The sequence below is a fragment of the Cryptomeria japonica genome, chromosome 5, assembly GCF_030272615.1.
Source record: "Cryptomeria japonica chromosome 5, Sugi_1.0, whole genome shotgun sequence".
NCBI classification, from domain to species: Eukaryota; Viridiplantae; Streptophyta; class Pinopsida; order Cupressales; family Cupressaceae; genus Cryptomeria; species Cryptomeria japonica.
Window position 1 is genome coordinate 928,591,166 of NC_081409.1, and position 19,405 is coordinate 928,610,570.

Sequence of the window (19,405 nt, forward strand, 5' to 3'; positions counted from 1 at the left end):
TTGGGTACGGGTTCGCGGATTCGGCAAAATTTTTTTTTTTTTGGGTACGGGTACGGGTTCGTCCGTACACACACATATATATATATATATATATATATATATATATATATATATATATATATATATATATATATATATATATATATGTTCAAACTTCAAACATCAAAATTATATATGTTCACAGTTCAAACATACAAATATGAAACATCAAACATACAATGTAACTTTCCCATACAATGATACATAGATGATAACAGATAAATCATGAATCAATAAATCATAAATCCATAATTGCCAATGCCAATAAATATTCTGAATTAATGGCTTGGGTTGGATGCTTCAGATGAAGATGAATATGGAATTTAAATCCCATAGATGGCTTGTAATTTGAATGTTTAACTTTATACTTTATTGTGTCATGACATTTTCACATTTTGAAACTTGAAACTTGAATATTATCTTTTTTGCAAATTATGAATATGATTAAAAATATTGTTTTTTTATTGTTTTTAAATGCTTGCTAACCCGTGGGCCCCGTTTTTGGGAACCCACGGGCTTGGGTTCACCCGGGTCCTCCTGGGTTCGCCCTGGGTCCCACCCGGGTCCTGCCCAGGCGGCTGGGTTCCCTGTGGGTCCTGCATGGCAGGACCCACAGGGAACCCAGCCGCCTGGGCAGGACCCGGGTGGTACCCAGAGCGAACCGGACCAGGACCAGGACCGGGCACGGACCAGGACCAGGACCCAGCCAAAATAGGGGAGAACCGGTATCTGAGTAAATAAACAAGTATTTAATAATAAATAAATAATAGTTGCTTCATTTATGCTATATATAACGATCAAGGAGGGGACATGACAGTCACTGTCAGATCGGGGGCATGGCATTGAGGTTGGGTTTAACACCAATGCAAAACTCACCCCCCTAAACCTTGCATAAATTTATACATGCTAGGAGGGGGTTGAATTTTACTTGGAGAAAATTTTACCACTTCCCTCCTAGGTCTTACAAGTTACATGATTTGAACTTGAAATTCATGAGCTTAAGGTGTTATGCTTGTAGTTCCAAATTTACCACCACATGCTCTATCATCAACCCTTAACGACATGCTGTGTTCTAGCAAAATACCTTCCAAACATTGTACACAAAATAGCTTCCCTGATAAGCAAAGGCTAACAACTGCGAGACTACCACCAATCTTGAAGATGACCTAACGAAGACACCTAAGCCAAGCAAATTGTAGGTGATGTGTGATAATGTCACAACACTATTGTGTCACCGAGGATTTAGAATGATGAACCAAAGAAACTTAGTGACTATTAAAAAATAGCACTCTTCTCCAAGAAGTTTGGAGAGCTCCCAAGAGGCTGGAATTGCATTATGAATGCACCTTGAGGCTCAACAAGATCATTTGAACTCACTTCCATGAACAACACCACAACTTGACTAATCTTATGCTTTCCAAGAACTTTGGAGTTGTCCCTTGCTCACCAATGAATCTATGGGAAAACTTGGAAATAAGCTAATTGTTCGCAAATTGATTATGCTTGAGAAGGGGACATTACAATGTGATAATCAATGCATCAGATAATCAGGTATGCCAATAAAATCGTAACGATAATATAACATAATTGTAATCTATGAATAGATCTATACTTTCAGAGTTCATCATAAACTCATAATCAAGATTAGTCATGATCATCTAAATCAACAAATGACATAATTTACGTCATATAGAACGACAGTAATCTTACGATCCAATTATAATATATGTGTAATTAGCGTCTCAAGGCATTATATAAGAAATAATGAACCTGAAAAACATCTATAATCATCCTATAATGTCCAATATCACATAATCACATATATATGCAAGTGTCATAAAAAATGATCAATGTAATGTCATAATATAATTCTGATACAATGGGTACTGTAAGGGCCTCAAAACAAATGGGCCTCTAATAAATACATTATTGTTTAGAAATTCTTTCATGTTTTCATATGATGTGATCATTTTGTGGAAATTCTCATGAATATGTTTTGTTAGTTATACATATTTCTGAATATTCCAATTGTCTATGCATTGTATAGTTACTTATTTAAGAAAGAACTCAGTTATAAGTACTTAATTTCATTTTGATCCCATCTTTTTAAACACTCCTCATATGCAGTTTGAATACATAAGAGGAAACTCATAAATTCATATGATGTGGGGAAGAATGACCATCCCCCTATGTTTACTTCTCAGGCTTTTAAACAAGACCTTCTAAATTTGCTGTTGGCTTTAGCCTTTGAAGCTCCTTCCTTTCCTTGATGCATTTTATTTAACTGTTAAGATGTTCACTTGTCAATTTGAGTAATATGGGGTTGTTGTTTCTCAACGACAAACAACCCTGATGCATTTTGAATATGTTTTGCAATATACTTTTTCATATTGTTATTTCTATTAGCATATACTTGTTGCTCTATGTCTCCAGCAAGAGGATGGCAGAAAATATGGAAAATTTCCACTGATTTTTGCTGTGCCATTCTTTCTACTTCTTGCTTTGCTTTATTTCAAATTCTGCATCGATATGTGCTTCAGCTCCTAAAACGTGACTCTTTGTTGTACTGCAGTGAAGAATCTAATGCTGTCATGATAATACTGCTTTTTATTTCTTGTGCTGTCTTGTATTTCCTTGTCTAGGTTGTGACTACCACTTCTGCCATGGCCTTGTGTCATTATCCTCTAGCCCCTTGAATTGGGTATAGCATTTTGTAAAATATAGCCTCTTTCATTTTAAAATAATTCTGTTTTTTATCCCTCACAAAAAGCTCTTGCATAGAAAATTGGATTTCTTTATTCTGTTGCCAAAATGTTAGACAGTAATTTTTTAAAGTTTGAAAGCATGCTGTGTTGATTAAGGAGGATACACATAGCAGAATTGGATGGAAGGTTTACTCTAATTCTTATTAATTTTTATGATTCTTAGTTAATTCTGTAATTACAACTCATATAAGCATGTTTGATTTGACTTTTTCCATTTCTAATTTGTACATTATTTTCTAATTCGATTGTTATTTTTAGTTTACGCTATCTTCTAAATTTCAGTATTCATCAGAGATATTCTAATCAAACTCATTCATTTTTCTTGTTGCTGTTCAGGATACAAGCATTTCAAGCATATGGAATTCTTTAACATTTCGTTGGGTTAGCCCTTTGATGGATCTTGGTTTAAAGAAACAAATTAACTTTGATGATTTGTTCCAATTGCCCCATGAGTTGGATCCTCTAGCTTGTCATGATGCATTGAAGAAGTGTTGGACTGATGAAGAAAGAAAATCTGCTGACCAACCATCTCTGTTTAGAGCTATTTATCACACATATGGCTGGCCGTACCTATGGATAGGAATTTTGAAGGTGCTAATTTTGAGTTTCTTCAGTGTTCTGTTCTTAATTCTATCAAACAGTTTAAAACAAACATTTAATTTTTATCTGTTCTTTATGGTTACACATGACCTGATTCTAGAATTTGGTATGCACATTTTGTTAGGACTGAGGGAGGGAGTAGATTGAAAAATACTACTTATAACTAGTAATAGGAGTATCAAATGCGTCTCTGTTTTAAGTGAAAAGAAAGAAAGGTAGATCAGATTCCGAGCTAAGAGAACAATAATAGATGATGTAATATCAGTTAAAGTTTTCCAAACTTGTGATAGTACTAGAAAAGAAGGATCTTTGAATTAATACTTCTTTCATTTAGCAAAGACAACTTGATCATAACCTAAACGTTTCACAATCAGTGAATGTCCTACAACAAAATATGAATAAAGATCTTGGGATTGTTGAGTTTGTGAAATAGTTGGTTGAAAGTTGGTAGTGGGGTCTTCAATTGACAGTAGAAAAACGAACTTATGAAATATATTGTGATCATTAGGACATCTAGAAGACAAGGGGTTGTATGGGAAATGAAGTCACCAACCGCCATATATCCAAAAAAACAAGCAAGCAAATTGGAAAGTGTACTAGACTGTGAAAATGCTTCACCAAGTTTGAGCCTAGATAGTACTTTAAGGACTTCAAAACCATCAATTTTTAGTTTATTTTATAACTTTATTGTGCATTTATCTCTTGGCAGGTTCAATCCTTATCCAATGGGGTCTTTTGCTGTTATTATTCAGCAACAATATAATCTTTGTGCACACTATTAGTTCTTATCACTATTGGAACTTTTATAGGTCTAATGTCACTCTCTTGTTGGCTGCTTATAAGACTGTTTCTGGATTATTTTAGGTCTAATGTCACTCTCTTGTTGGCTGCTTATAATGTCACTCTCTTGTGATGTCCCCATCTCTAACTGTAATGTCCCTACTAGTTAGGAATCACTATCCTGCAAAACAAATCGTTAGAATACAACATATACACCAATTTGTCACTAAATCATCTTGCAATTTAATTTTAAGATTACTTAATTAACATTAATCACAATTCTTATCTATAAAAAGGATACGATTCCATACAAAGTATGTCCTTAGGCGGCTGTGAGGCTCGCCTTCTTGGAACCACTCTTGGTCCCAAGCCATCCAGGAAAACGAAGGTGAATTCGATTCCTGTCTTGGGTGTAATTTCTTACATCCAAGCCATCCAGGAACCAAGGTTTTAATTTGATTCCTGTCTTGGGTGTAATTTCTTACAGCCAAGCCATCCAGGAAATCGAAGGTTAATTCGATCCCTATCTTGAGTGTAATTTCTTACACCCAAGCCATCCAAGGCAGACCATAAGTCAATTCCTTGCCTTGGGTGATGTTCCTCATCACCCAAGTCCATTAGAGGGGATTGGCCAGATCCGTCTCTTCTTGGATGAACATATCAACCAAGCCATTCATATATGCATATAGATCATCAGTATATATATATATATATATATATATATATATATATATATACTGCCAACCAGGGATTCGCGTATCCCTCCATTAGGCTTAAGGGAGTTCCCCCCCTATGGCCTTCATTATTTAATCATATTTATATTGCATTTGACAACTTAATTATTATTTCCATTTCTTAATTCACATTATTAACACATTCCTTAATATGTATTTGTTAACATATATTTAAATATGCCTAACTATCACGTATTGTTATTAATTTCTTTAATCAAATATTTTCATTCCCTAATGTGTTAAACTGTATATTGCATTCATTAACGAAGTAAATAATATTAACATGCTAATTACCTACATTCTTGATATTCACATATTACTTATATTCATTATTAAAATAAAACAAATTGCATAGCATGCTGACTCTTACACACCATTAACATATTATTAATGTTATTTAGGTATTGACATTTATTAACATTACGTGAAACACATTACACGTACCTATTTGTGCGCAGCCAATGTCTCCTTCCTTCCACGCCGGTTGCTCCTCCCGTTGCCTTTTTCCTTTCCCCATATTTATTAGCATCCCGTGAGGGGTTGTACCCCTTCACGGTGCCCTTCCGCATGGAGGGGTAGCTGTGATCATCGCCGCACCTCTTGTGCGGAGGTAATCGAGGGGGGGGGGGGGGGGGCATTAAATGTTTGTGTATTTATTATTATTTGCTTTGTTTATTATTATTATTATTTTTTTGGTAAAAGATTTATTAAATATGAAATATTTCTCTGTTGTTATATTCAAATATATTAAATATTTGATTGACATTTATTATATGTTTAGATATATTTTATTAGTTTAATCATTTATTTATTTGGAACTTATTTAATTAATCTATAAATATATTGACATTATGTAAATACTTTTACATTATGTGATACCTTAGGGGTTATCACACTAACCCAGAAGTTAACATTAAATAAGCAATCTTGATAGCATTTATAGCAATAATAAATAGTTAAGAGTTGGGAATAAGTACATTGTACATAGTACTTTTTGTTGCAAATTATAATAGTCTTATTCTATAAGACTTTACAATAGACCAAATAGATATGTTATCCGGTAAAGACTTGCAAGCATCCCGTCATTATCGGTGATAACAGATCAATATCATAAAATAATGGAAGGTTAATATAAACAATTCAAAGATAGACATGAGCTTTAGAGTTATCATGATGCTCGATCTTCTTAGGCACGAATGCCATGTTGGGAGAGTGATCTATAATTGGGCATCTAAAGCTATGAAGTTGATTGTTAGACATATAGGAATCCAATATTAAATTGAAGTCATCATTATGTACCTACAGCTGGGCACAAGCTATAAGGAGAAACATAGATTATAACGTTGATGTTATTGCTGGTATAGACCCGAGAATTAAAGGAAGCAATGATATTGTTATTAAGGTTGTGATCTCATTATCTCTAAAAGAGGTGAATATATTCTATCAGGCATTAATTGTCATCAACCAAGGAGATTAATGACAAAAGTAGCAGCGATATGCATTTAGTTGTTAAGTAGGATTAATCAAGGGATGTCATCCTAGAACCAGAAAGGGTCCTTAACATGAGCGAAAAGAGATTGAGGAATAAGCTCATTCTGGAATATTTGATCAAATGGAAAGGCCTACTTGAAGAGGATGCAACATGGGAAGGAGCAGAAATTTTTGAGCACCCAAACCTTAAATTGCTTGATGACAAGTAATCTTAGGGAAGGGCGGACTGTAATATCCCAACATTAATATTTTCATAATATCATTATTGCTATTCTTTTCCTTGCAATTTACATATGAATTAGCGATGAAACAATAATTTGTAGACAACATATATATATTAATTTAAACAAGTACTACCAATTAAAAGGAAACGGTGCCTGATGTATAGGTTGGGCTCTTAGTCTAATCAGTGAACGAGGGAAAGAAGACATCCCTTGGCCAAGTAGACGTCTCCCTATGAAGAGATGTGTTTATTTGCAAACACCGAAAGGTATTTAAGACTGGGCAAACCTCTATCAAAGGCTTCAAAGGGAGGATAATATATATGTTATCACCATCGATCAGATCGGAACATAATTGTTATTGAGTTACAGGCAGTAACATCCTTGTTCTCGGCAGTATGCATAGGGGATGTGCTTGATACGTATGCCTAATATAGTGTTGGTTGAAAATTTTGTACACTTGAGGGAAATATACAAAATTGTGGTTTCAACCACAGCACACGAGTAAAAACTCTCCTAATTAAGGGAAGGTTCCCCCTATCTAACTAAAACTGAAATAAAAACAGGATGGGACAGCAGTCTTCCTTCTTTCTTCAAGAAAGACAATATTCTTTTCTCTTCACAGAAAATGATAGCGATTGAATAACAGCAGTAACCACTATCAAGTGAAATAAGAGAAAGGAAATGAAGTTTCTTGAAAGTGCAAAGACTTCCGTCACTTCCTTCGGGACGGGAGAGCAATATCAAGCTGAAAGACTTGACTATTGGAAGTCCTATCTACCTTTTGCTATACTAAATTTTACAACGAATAAAAGACAACAACTCAAAGACTGGAATAATTTATTCTTTTAACACAAAGACAAGAACTAATGCAAGCTCAAAGACTTGCTGCTATTTCTTGTCAAACAGTAATTTTTCCTCAAGAATAGACGCAAGCTCAAAGACTTGCTGCTCCTTCAAGAGAGTTTCCTATTTTAATTAATCTTCTCTACTTGCAGCTCAAAGACTTCAAATCAGATTGGACTAAGCTCCTTTAGAAACACTTGGCATAGACGAAAAAAAAGATTCAAACTCAAACATGTAGCTCAAAGACTCAAAACTTGAGTAATCCTTCTTTATTATTCTTCAAAAACTTTCAATCCACATATATAAGCTCAAAGACTTCTTGCTGTAAATTTGGTAGAGTTTTTGCTTGTTTTCCAAAAGATATATTTACAATGGACCTCTCAAGTATTTATAGAAGAGGAGCCTTGAGAAAAGGGTGGGAGGATCCTATAACTAACTTGAGAGATTCTCTCAACCACCAAGACTCATTCAATAAATAACTGAGACTTCATTAATTAACTAAGAGTTACTCTAACTAACTAAGACTTATTCCAACTACAGTCCTAATTGGACAGAACTTGTAGTTGCCTTACATGTAATTACAAAAGTGCAAGTAATGTGTAACTTGCGTTTTACAAAAATACTTTTACATGTAACTTGTCAAAACAAAATTGCAACTAAAGATTACAAAAGAGGGAAAATTCAACTAAGTGTTGAAAAACACTTAGATTGCATTTTGTGAAGACACGAATCTTTGAAATTTTCGGATGCTCGCTTGTAGTTCCTCGGGATTCGGTTCATGGGTGTTCTTAGCAACAACCATAGTCTTCACAATAGTGTCGTGACAGCGGAGGAGTGCGGAATTGTCTTTATCCAGGATAGACTGGATCTCATGCAAAAAGGCTTGGTGTTTCGTCAATGCTTGAATTGAAGCTGCCGAGAATTGTTCACTCCTCCATTCATTATGAATCCTCATCTGTAAATCAGCAAGAACCTCTTCTTCTGGAATCAGCTCTCCATCCTGACTTACTATATTGCAAGAGGCTCTTTCACAATGTGAGACAATACCTCGATAGACTTCATCCCGGAATCTCCTTGCATCACTGATCTCCTCAATGAGGGATTTAAGAACAAGGGTCTTGTTTTCCATGAGTTCCTCAAATTCCAAGTACATGACCCTGGAAGAGATGATGGCGTGCTCCTACAAAATACTCAGCTGTTGTTGGGGCATGGTACGCCAGATTGCCAGACTTTTCTCAACACTTTCCAGATTCTTTTTGAAAGTGTTAGAAGTCTGATCCAGTTTCTCCTTAATGGTTTCCAACTTAGACGTTATTTGAAAAATGTTTTTTACCACTTGTACACATTGATCATGAAGCTGATCAACCCAGGAATCTAGTGCTTGTACTTTCTGAGCAGCCCTTTCCACTCCACGAATCGATTCTTGGGAACCAGAAGAACCTATGGAGTTACTCCCTTCAGCAGCAGGTTTTGTGATTTTATGAATGGCTGCCATGAGCTGTCGGTTTTCTTCTTCTAGCTTGTCTTTCTTTGCAAGAAGATCGTCACACCTTTGCACTAGTGAAGCAACAGAAAACTGAGCATCATGTTTAATGACCTCATGTGTTTGCTTGCCCAATTCTACCCTTGTGACCTTATAATCAGCAGTTGACATTTCATCAAGTGGTTTATCTGCAATAGGTTCCACAATTTCAGCTACTTTCATCTTGTTGCTATCAACAGTTACCCTAGAGATAGTTTTCGCCTTCTTAGCAACTTTGGATCTGGACTGTTTGAGTTGTTGGTAGTCAAAGGCATCAGGTGAGATCTCTTGCTTCTTTCTTTTCGGGGTGAAAGAACTAAGCCATGGAGGCAAAGTCATCAACTCACTTCCAGTAGCTATAGTAGGCAAAGGAGAAGCAGTTTCTGTTTGAATTACCGTGGTCACCCTAGGAGGAATATCTGTTTGAATAGCGACCACGGTTTGCTCAGTTACCAATGGACATGAAGATTGCCTCATGAATTCTTCAAAACCAGAAGTGGAAGTATCAATTTCTGATAACTGAATGCAAGTGGGATTATCTTCAGGAACTTTCAACACACTTTCTCGTTGTTGATCAGGAGAAGGCTTGTATGCTGAAATGGGAACTGCATTCTGAGGAGACTCATCTACGAGCAAATCGGGAGGAAAAAGAGGCGTCTCAATGGAAACTGGAGGAATGACCTCGTGAGGCGAGTTTGAAACTGGAGACTTAGGTGCATTGTCAGATTGCTGCCCCTCTTCTGGATTATCCAGATCGATGACCCAAACATGGAACCGTGATTTCTCTTTCCCACGAGTAGTCGTCTCCTCAGGAGGAAGCACTACTGCACGACTAACTCGTAACTTGATCCTTGTACCTGAAGATGAAGCACCCTCTTTGTTATCAATCTGAATCTCAGACTTCCGTCCAAGAGGCCCTGTAGAATCATCTTCTTTACCAACCTTGATTTTGATAAGTCTAACAGCATTACTTTTCAGCCATGCGTTAGTGTTGGCCAAGATAGGCTGAAATCTGTCAAGGATGGAGACGCACTCCTTGTGTGACCATTGGATCAAAGGAAGTGGAGCTTCCTCAACCCTTCGTGAAATGTATTCAGGATCAAGTATATGCCCGTCATCGATCATCCCTTGTGGGATATCCGCCAAGTTCAAGTCAGCAATTTGCTCAACAGTGAGCCTGCAGTAATCCATCTTTAGAACTTCAGCTTTCGTGCGGATATCTACCCAGATGTCTTCAATGCGATGAACACGCACAAAGGATTTCTTGATCTTCTCCTTCATACCTCTATAATCAAAATCAGCTCTAGGTTTGAATCTCTTAAGCTTGATTTCCTGCAATTCAGCCTCCATGGCCTTAGCCTTCACAGATGTGACAAGGGAGTATCGACCAATTTTCAATGGGTTTGTGCTAGAGATCCCCATTCCAACCTTGTGTCTAGCAGATTGAAAAGTATGAACAGCCATGATCTGTCTTCCCAACTCCATAAGAATTATCTTATCGGTTGGGTATCTTGGAAGCATGTATGGCTGTCCATCATAGCATCCAATCCTCATATAGGTGAAGGTGGGAAATTGTAGGAATAAACACCCATACTCAGACACTTTGACCCATGCCTCATCTGATACTCTTTTGTTTCTGAGATCCACGTCAAATTGACACATGAAATATCCAAAGAATGCATCTTGGACTCTTCTGAAATGCAGTCTGCTAGGTTTCAATGGCAACTGGTCATAATATTCCCAAACTGGTATAAGCGAGCGATCACCCTTGGTAGAAAGACCTGGAAAGTGTCTAAGTGACGCTGCTGTTTACCTCACTGGGTAACAGGAAGAATACAGAAATCGAACAGCAATGCACAATGCAAATACAAAAGAAGTACCAGAATAAGCTTGCCATTAATGTCAAAAGATGTTCATATTATAATCTGTCGTCAACATTACATGTCCTCCAACACCCGGAGGTGGTACAATATATGTCAGCCGAAGGGGTGCGACACAACCGTCGCGACTCCAACTACCTACCCGTCGGCTAACTAACTATCAACAATTAACATTACTAAACTATACATATTTTCCGATAACATCATCCCCCCCAAAAAAGAAGTCGTCTCCGACGACTAACAACAAAATGGGGACAGATCAAGTACAGGTGGTACAATATATGTCAGCCGAAGGGGTGCGACACAACCGTCGTGACTCCAACTACCTACCCGTCGGCTAACTAACTATCAACAATTAACATTACTAAACTATACATATTTTCCGATAACATCATCCCCCGATAACATGGTGTCGCTGTGTAGCGTGGGCCACCATAGTCCGGCTAACAGTACTTTCCTGGCCGTCGTGTCCGACCCCATATGACCTCCTGCGGGTCCTTCGTGTGCTTCCTTTAAAATCCCCGGTATCTCTTCCTCCATCACGCATCAGCGGAGTACTTGATCTGTCCCCATTTTGTAAAGGAGTCCATTAATCAGTTGGAACGTTCGGCTCCTTAGGACCAATTTGCGTCGTTCCCCTGGTGGCATGTCCCCAGGGAACTGGGACGTCGCTAGGTACTCGCCAATATGAGTGTACCAAGATGGTAAAACCGCAATCCGGAATAAGTGCGCATCCGGGAAATCATCATTCACCCCCTCCGCTCGTTCTCCCGACTTGATTCGTGACATTTGGTCAGCGATCACATGGCTCTTCCTTGGCTGTACTATAATGTTGAAAGTGAATTCTTGCAGTAATAACAGCCACCGACTCACCCGTCCTTGAATAATAGGTTTATTCACCAAGTACATCAAAGCTTGGTGATCTACATAGAAGGTGAAGGGTGTCGCCAACAAATAATGCCGGAACTTCTGTACTGCGTAAACCATGCCGAGCGCTTCCCGTTCAGTTGTACTGTAATTCTTCTCAGCTTTTGAGAGTAGTCTACTGGCGAAGTAGACCGGGTGATCCAACCCATGATCCCCAACTTGTGCTAGTGTTGCACCTATTGCATAGTTGGAGGCGTCGACGTGCACATGAAATTCTCTGTCCCAGTTTGGGTAGGCCAATATTGGTGCCGCCAACAGTCTTGATTTCAATTCTTCGAACGATTCCGACTGCGCCGTTCCCCATACGTACGGTTCTCCTTTTCTTGTGAGGTTATCCAGGGGGTAAGATATCTGGGAGAAATTTTTTATAAACCTTCGGTAATATCCGATGTGTCCCAAAACAGATTTTACCCCTGAGACATCCTGTGGGGGTTCCATCTCCACAATCACCCGAACCTTATCCGGGTCTGTTTTAAGTCCCGCTTTACACACTATGTGTCCCAGTAGTCTACCCTGAGGTACCATGAATCTGCATTTCTTAGGGTTCAGTGCGAGTTGTGCCCTCCGGCACCTGTCCATACATTCTCCCAGTGCCTTCAGATGCGTCTCCTCCCCGCTATAGATGGACCAATCATCTAGGAACGCCTTGAAGTTACCCACGGACATCTTATCAAAAATGTGGAGAATTATTCGTTGGAACGTTGCCGGAGCATTGCAGAGACCGAAGGGCATCCGATTGTAAGCATATACTCCGTCCTCCACCACAAATGTCGTCTTCAGCGTATCTTCCTCCGCTATTGATATCTGATTATAGCCAGAAAATCCATCCATAAATGAATAGATTTCATGGCCGGCCACCTCTTCAAGAATAGAGTCCATGAACAGTATGGGAAATGGATCTTTGATGGTAACTGCATTGAGTCGCCGGAATTCGACGCAAATCCGGATCTCGTTACCATCCTTTTTGAGAGATATTACGATGGGGGATACCCATTCGCTATTCTGCACCCTAAAGATAATCTTGGCCTCCAGCATTCGTTCAATCTCTTTTTGTACTTTTGCAGCATAGTTTTTATTCATCCTGTACGGTCGCTGCCGTACTGGTACTGCGCTTGGTACCAACAGAATACGATGAACACATAACTCCGGTGGGACTCCCTTCAAATCCTTATAAGTCCATGCGAATACATCTTTGTACTCGGTGAAAATCTTGAATGCGGCCGTTTTCAGCACTGGGTTCCAATCATCTCCTACCAGAATGATTTTCTTATCCGTCTCCGTACCTAGATTCAAAGGTTTCAGCGTCGGTTCTTCATACTTCATGGCCTCCTTGTTTCTAAATTGATGTGCGGGTACGGTGTCCATTGTAGCTTCTCCTTCCTTATACTCCCCGTATTCTGGAGGATATTGATCTGGTTCCTCTCCTTCTCCTTCGACGCTTAATACGTTACAGGAGGGTGAGAACATCTCATAGTCCTCCTGCTGCCAGTGGAACAATCCGTTTAGTGAATCTGTGTCATCCTCCGAACAACAACCTCCGATTTTTAATATGCCTTCGGCATCTGGGTCCATCCCCTCTCTCCCTTCGTCTCGTGGGTCATTTTCCCTCTCGGATTCAGATCCCGAGGAAGAGGCAAGTTCCTCGCTCACCAATTGCGTCCGGAGATCAATAGTGAATTTCTTGCCTCCGCTCTCCATCGAGAGTGTATTTCGTTTCCAGTTGTGGTTTGCTTTCGCTGCCACCAACCATCCTCTTCCAAGTATGGCGTCGTACCCTTTCTATTTCAATGGAATGACCACGAAGTCGAGTACAAAAGGTTGTGCACCCACGGTGACTTGCTGTGCCATCAACATGTCGAGGTGTTAATCCCGTGCTGGTCTGCACCTAGCAGATTAAACTTAGGTGGCCACAGAGTGGGCTTTCCTAGCTTTTTCCATGTGTCCTCCGGAAGGACATTTACTCCGGAACCGCCATCTACTATAGTATCCGTCAGGATGGTGCCCAGGATGCCCATCTCCACCACGGCTGGGTGTCGGCCATTGTTGACGGTAAGTACAACTGGATTTGTTGCCGAGCTTCCTAGTATGGGAGCGTCCATGTCTCTCGGTTTGGGTTTATCAACCTTTGTGCCCAACAGCACTGTCCCCAATTGCGGTATGGTGTGTAGGTCGTCTTTCAGTTTCACAGGTACCTCCATTTGGAGCATCTGCCGTACAATGTTCCTCTCCGCGTCTGTGCAGTAGGGTCCAGATGACTCGTGTGTCTCTCCCCGTTGGGCTTTCATGGCCCTTTCTATTTCCTCCGTTGCCTCCGTCATTCTCTGCTTCTCCGTGCGGGGATGGGGGTATCGGGCTTCCTTTGCCTGCCCTCGGGTAAGAGCAAGGATGGCTTCTTTACCCCGTGTGTTGCCTTCGATATCAATCAGATTGGCCCCTACGCCAGACTTCGGACAATCGGCATCTTCATGGTCACCGGGGCCACACCACCGACATAGCTTTTGAGCGGTGTCATTGTTATTACACTCTCGTGCGTAATGACTCCATTGATTGCAAGCCCTACATTGAATCATCGGGCGTCCCTTCGCATCGTATTGGACCTTGTTTCTGGTGGAATTTTTATTATTCCCCCGTCCGCCTCGTCGGTTTCCTCGGTAGCCTCCGGAAGATGCATTATTGTTTGAATCCGATGTGGAGGGCTGCTCATGTGCAAAGAGCACTTGCTGGTTACGTGCCTTCAGATTGTATGGGCATTCCTTCGTAGAATGTCCCATGATCTGGCAGATGTCACAGAATGCCTTCTTGGGACAGGCACCCTTTGCGTGGGCGCTCTCCTTACAATCCGTGCACCACAGTTCATCATCCTTGCCTGTGGTCCCCTTCATTGTCTTAAACTCTTTTAACATCCGTTCCATATCCTTCTGAAGGGCCGTGACTTTCTTCTTCAGCTTCTCATCACTGCTACTCTCTTCTTCCGACGTATCATCTTCAGAGGATGACGAAGATCTATTCTTCTTCTTTTTGGCCGTCTTATTTTCACTTTCCAAGTCCATGGCCCGGTTGTATGCATCATCGTAGGATGTCGGAGGCACAATTTGCATCTTTCGTCGTAGCTTAGGGTTCAGACCCTCGACAAACCACCGCTTCTTTAAGCCATCAGCTGGTTGGCTTTCCATCTTTCCGACTAATTCCTTTAGCCGGCGGCCATATGCCCGTACGGTCTCCTTCTTTCCTTGCTTTGTTCCATAGATTTCCGAGACTATCTCATTATCATCTCGGAGAAGCCGAAATTCCTTCTCGAATGCTTTCTTCAATTCATCCCACGTAGTTACCCCGGTTTTATCCAAGTCTGAATACCAGTCAATAGCCACTCCTCTTAGTGTGGCGGGGAACTGCTTCATCCATTCATCTTGGTCAGTCACCTCGTTGGCTGTCCAGATGGTTTCGCAGGTATGACAATGCCGTGCGGGATCATCTTTGCTATCCCCGTTGAATTTGGGCAACTTCTGTTTGGTCGCCATTGATGGAAGTCGTCCACTTGGAGGTGGTTGTGGCCGTGTCTGCCCTCCGACGCTGCTCCCTCCGATGCCGCTGATGTCTCTTGTGGTGGTGACGAAAGGTACGGTGTTCTGCCTTGTACCTACCGTGCGGTTAGCTTCCCCTTCCCCGTCACCCGTGCTCGGCTCCCTTCGGTGATCCTCCCTTTGTGGCGTGAGAGCGACTACCGTGCGGTTAGCTTCCCCTTCGCCGTCACCCGTGCCCGGCTCCCTTCGGTGATCCTCCCTTTGTGGCGTGAGAGATAAGTTTTTGAACCGATCTCGAGTCTCTTCAACTAGTTCTCTCCGTAACCTAGTTTCCTCCAGAAACTCTTCGAGGCTTCTCGCTCTACAGTAGTCTGGCGACGCGTAGAAATTCCCCTCGGCTTCTGCACCTTCCGTGACACCTCCTTGGTTCCCTTCGGGAACCCTTCGGCAGGTCGTCCTTCGGCAAGTTGCCTCAGCCTCCATCTACGTTCTACACGTTGTTCCAGAATCAAAGCCTTCTGCGCAGCCTCCCACTCGTCGGTTTCTAATTTCTTATTTCTATCTTTATTCAATAAATTGGGCATTAATTGTGGTACAATTTCATGTTTCACAACACATAAACCAAAACACAACACGTCTTTATTAATTCATTCTTTTTGTATACAATCAACATAATTCTTCTGCTTCTAACAGTGTTGTTTATTTGTCTCCCTTCACAATTTAAGGATTATTTGTCCTTCGTCGGTCTTCCCTACGTCCGTCATCCTAGCGCTCATGAAATTCTCGTAAGATTTGCTGTCGTCGGTTCTCACGGTAGGTGTCTTCTCTGCGGTTTTGAAGAGCCAAAGATGCTTGAGCCAGAAGGTTAGGCAAACTGCTCATTAACCGATTCACCGCCGGGCTTACACCAAGCGCGCTCCACAGAGCATCCTCTGGAACAGCCTCAATGGTGGCTTCCCTCCGTACGTGTGTTTCGATGGCCGCTTGAAGAATGCAAGAGAAATCTTTTGTGAGTGCTCGTTCTCCTTCGAACAGTTCTTGGTGATCCTCGTCAGGGTTACTGCTCGTCCCCTCGGGCAATGGTTGTCCCATTATCCCTGTGCCATGTAGTATATTCCCGTCCCTCCTGAAATAATTTCGGCAGCGACGCCAAATGTTTACCTCACTGGGTAAACAGGAAGAATACAAAAATCGAACAGCAATGCACAATGCAAATACAAAAGAAGTACCAGAATAAGCTTGCCATTAATGTTAAAAGATGTTCATATTATAATCTGTCGTCAACATTACATGTCCTCCAACACCCGAAGGTGGTACAATATATGTCAGCCGAAGGGGTGCGACACAACCGTCGCAAATCCAACTACCTACCTGTCGGCTAACTAACTATCAACAATTAACATTACTAAACTATACATATTTTCCGATAACAGCTGCTAATATACCAAATAAGAATTCATGAAGAAGGTTATAGTGGTAGGAACTGCTACAAGTTGTTCGCACAAAGCATCGCTGATGATTTCACCCCATGAAATGTGATGCGACTGCCGTATAAACATAATGAATTGATACATCCATGGCTCAAAGACATTAGAGTGCTCAAGGCCCATCATCCTGCTGAGAAGAGTGATGGTGTCTCTTATCTCCCTGTAATATCCCTTGGCTAATCTGACCCTGTTTTGCTTATTTGAACACCAAGGAATATTGTAAAACACTTGGCATACAATGTTTGAAGCCGCTGTAGTGAATTCTCTATTTGTCTTCTTTGGGTTTGTAGGTTGCAAATGAAGTTATAGAAAGCTTCTAACAATGCAAAGTTGTTATAGAAATGATATACTAGCTGTTTTAGACCTTTCCACACATATGTAATGACTGAAATTAACTAGTACAGCTAGTTGACATTAAGACAAACACTTGTCATGCATGCCAATGTATAACTACAGCCATTAGGCATTTAAGCAAACAATTGGCATGAAAGCTAAGTGGCTGATCAATGTTGAATGTTACCATGAATGTGGAATATGCAAATTATATCTCCATTAAACATATGCAACCTCCAAATATTTCATGATATAATCATAATAGAAAATGATGCAATGAAGTAATGATTTTCTAATACAATGACCATAGATAGAAAACCTGGTATTTCAATGGCTGCCTTGATATATTGGTTTGATTCTCCTCATATGCAAATCCCTTGTCAAATATATATAGCTGTTCAACCTTTCTAAATCCCTTTCTATAGAACTCAAACTACTGTAGCGCACTGTTCACGGCACTGTAGCGCACTGTTCATGGCACTGTTCATGCGCACTATTCACGGCACTGTAGCGCACTGTTCACGGCACTGTTCACGCACACTGTTCGCGCGGGTACTATTCACACGAGTACTGTAGCAGTGGACTTGCAATCTGCTCTTAAAACCTTGAATAATTTGTTGATAATCTCTCCCAACAAGAATGATATAACTCCATGTGCCAAAGAAGGATGATTCACAACCAACTATAAATGTTCTTCAACAATAAACTTCAAACCCTTGTAGAAAACTTCACCAATTTGCACAAATGAAAGAACTGAAGTATTCTTTCCCACAACTGCAATAATTCAGGTGTTATTTCACACCTTCAAAATTACTATGAATAGGAAGTTTTCGTTTCCTATGATCAAAGAAGAAAATTGCGAAAGCCCTAGGCTCCACAATAAAAATCAATCAAAATACTATTCATCAACTGGATGCCGAGAATGAACTCTTGCCTTTCCTTTTATTCTTTCCTTAAGAGAGTTCAAACACCTTCCTGGCCAATGTGGGATAAAAGATTTATTCCCACATTAAATTATTCACTTAACACACTTTATTATATTAAAGTGACTTTATTATTATAAAGTTACTTTAGAACTTTATAATAATATTAAAATATTAAATAAATCACTTAAGTCACTTAAACTTTAATATCTCTTGATGTACTTGTCTGATTGCTAAGCCGTCTGAGCCAGGAGTCGACTCTCCCTGTTCTCCATGTAATTGGATGCCTGTCTAAAAATAGAAACCCTGAATAGTGACTTACTATAAATAGTAAGTATGTGGAACTGAGTCTAGAAATAGCTGCAAAGGCCCTATCAAGGTCGACACTGCCAATAAGCTCTGCTCAGGTGTCTTTCTATTAATAGGAACCCTGACTCTCCCAAAATAGTAACTTACTATAAATACTAAGTGTGCCAATTTGAGTCAAAAAACCTGTGCAAAGGCCAAAACCTGAATCCTGCTGAAGAGTAATGTCTCTAATCACCAAGTAACTGCCACACGAGGCCCTCTATCAATAATTGTTAGCCTATGAGGGTCAAATGATAGGCTAATTCTTACAAACTCTGATGTTCGCAAAATGGGGACATTACATTCCCACTTGAAATCACAACGGTACAACTTTGCCCATCTTGAGAAGGAAGGACGTCGCTCTTGGATCCACCTATTGATGTGTGGCTTGCAATCTTTTTCCCTTTTCACATAATACTCTTCTGCACTTTCTTTGGTGATTTCCATATAAACAGGTGCAGGAGGTATTTTGAAGACCTTCTCGTTTGTATCCGCATCAAGACGAATTATAGCTTCACCATCATCATTTTTAATGACTCTTGACTCTTTCTCAAAATGATGGGCACATGCAAGAATGAACTCAGGTTCTAGGGCAGCCACTGGGAAAGAAGATGCATGATGGATATGGCTGTCCAACAGCCGCTGCAAATTGTTATCCTGTGGATCTTCTACCTTGTTGATGAATTCTGCCATATCAACGTGCCCTATTTCCGTGTCCCTGATGCGATCCAAAGGAGAAGAAACCTGGGAAGGCGCAACCTCATTCTGGTATTTGTCATATTTGTATTTCAATTTCTTTGGAGTTGGCGATGTCGGCAAATCTGACATTGATTGTGAACCTGGAATGCTATGATGAAGACTTAAAAGAGTTAAGGCAACATCATAATCAGCTGCAAATATCATTCTTCCTTCTTTAAATGGGTAAAACTTTGATCTCTGAATTTTACGGTTTTGTGAGAGGAAGAGGGGAGATATGGAGAAATGGGAA

The 19,405-nt window shown here is 40.2% G+C and overlaps 1 protein-coding gene across 1 annotated transcript in view; it reads left to right on the plus strand.

Annotated features, from left to right (window-relative positions):
* Positions 1–4,186, plus strand: part of LOC131855885 (ABC transporter C family member 13-like) — a 115,692-nt gene extending 111,506 nt beyond the window's left edge. Inside the window, exons 8-9 of the mRNA XM_059221225.1 lie at positions 3,141–3,424; positions 4,114–4,186. Of these exons, the coding sequence (XP_059077208.1) occupies positions 3,141–3,424; positions 4,114–4,186 (357 nt within the window). The remainder of the gene's footprint in view (positions 1–3,140; positions 3,425–4,113) is intronic.
* The last annotated feature ends 15,219 nt before the right edge of the window (positions 4,187–19,405 follow it).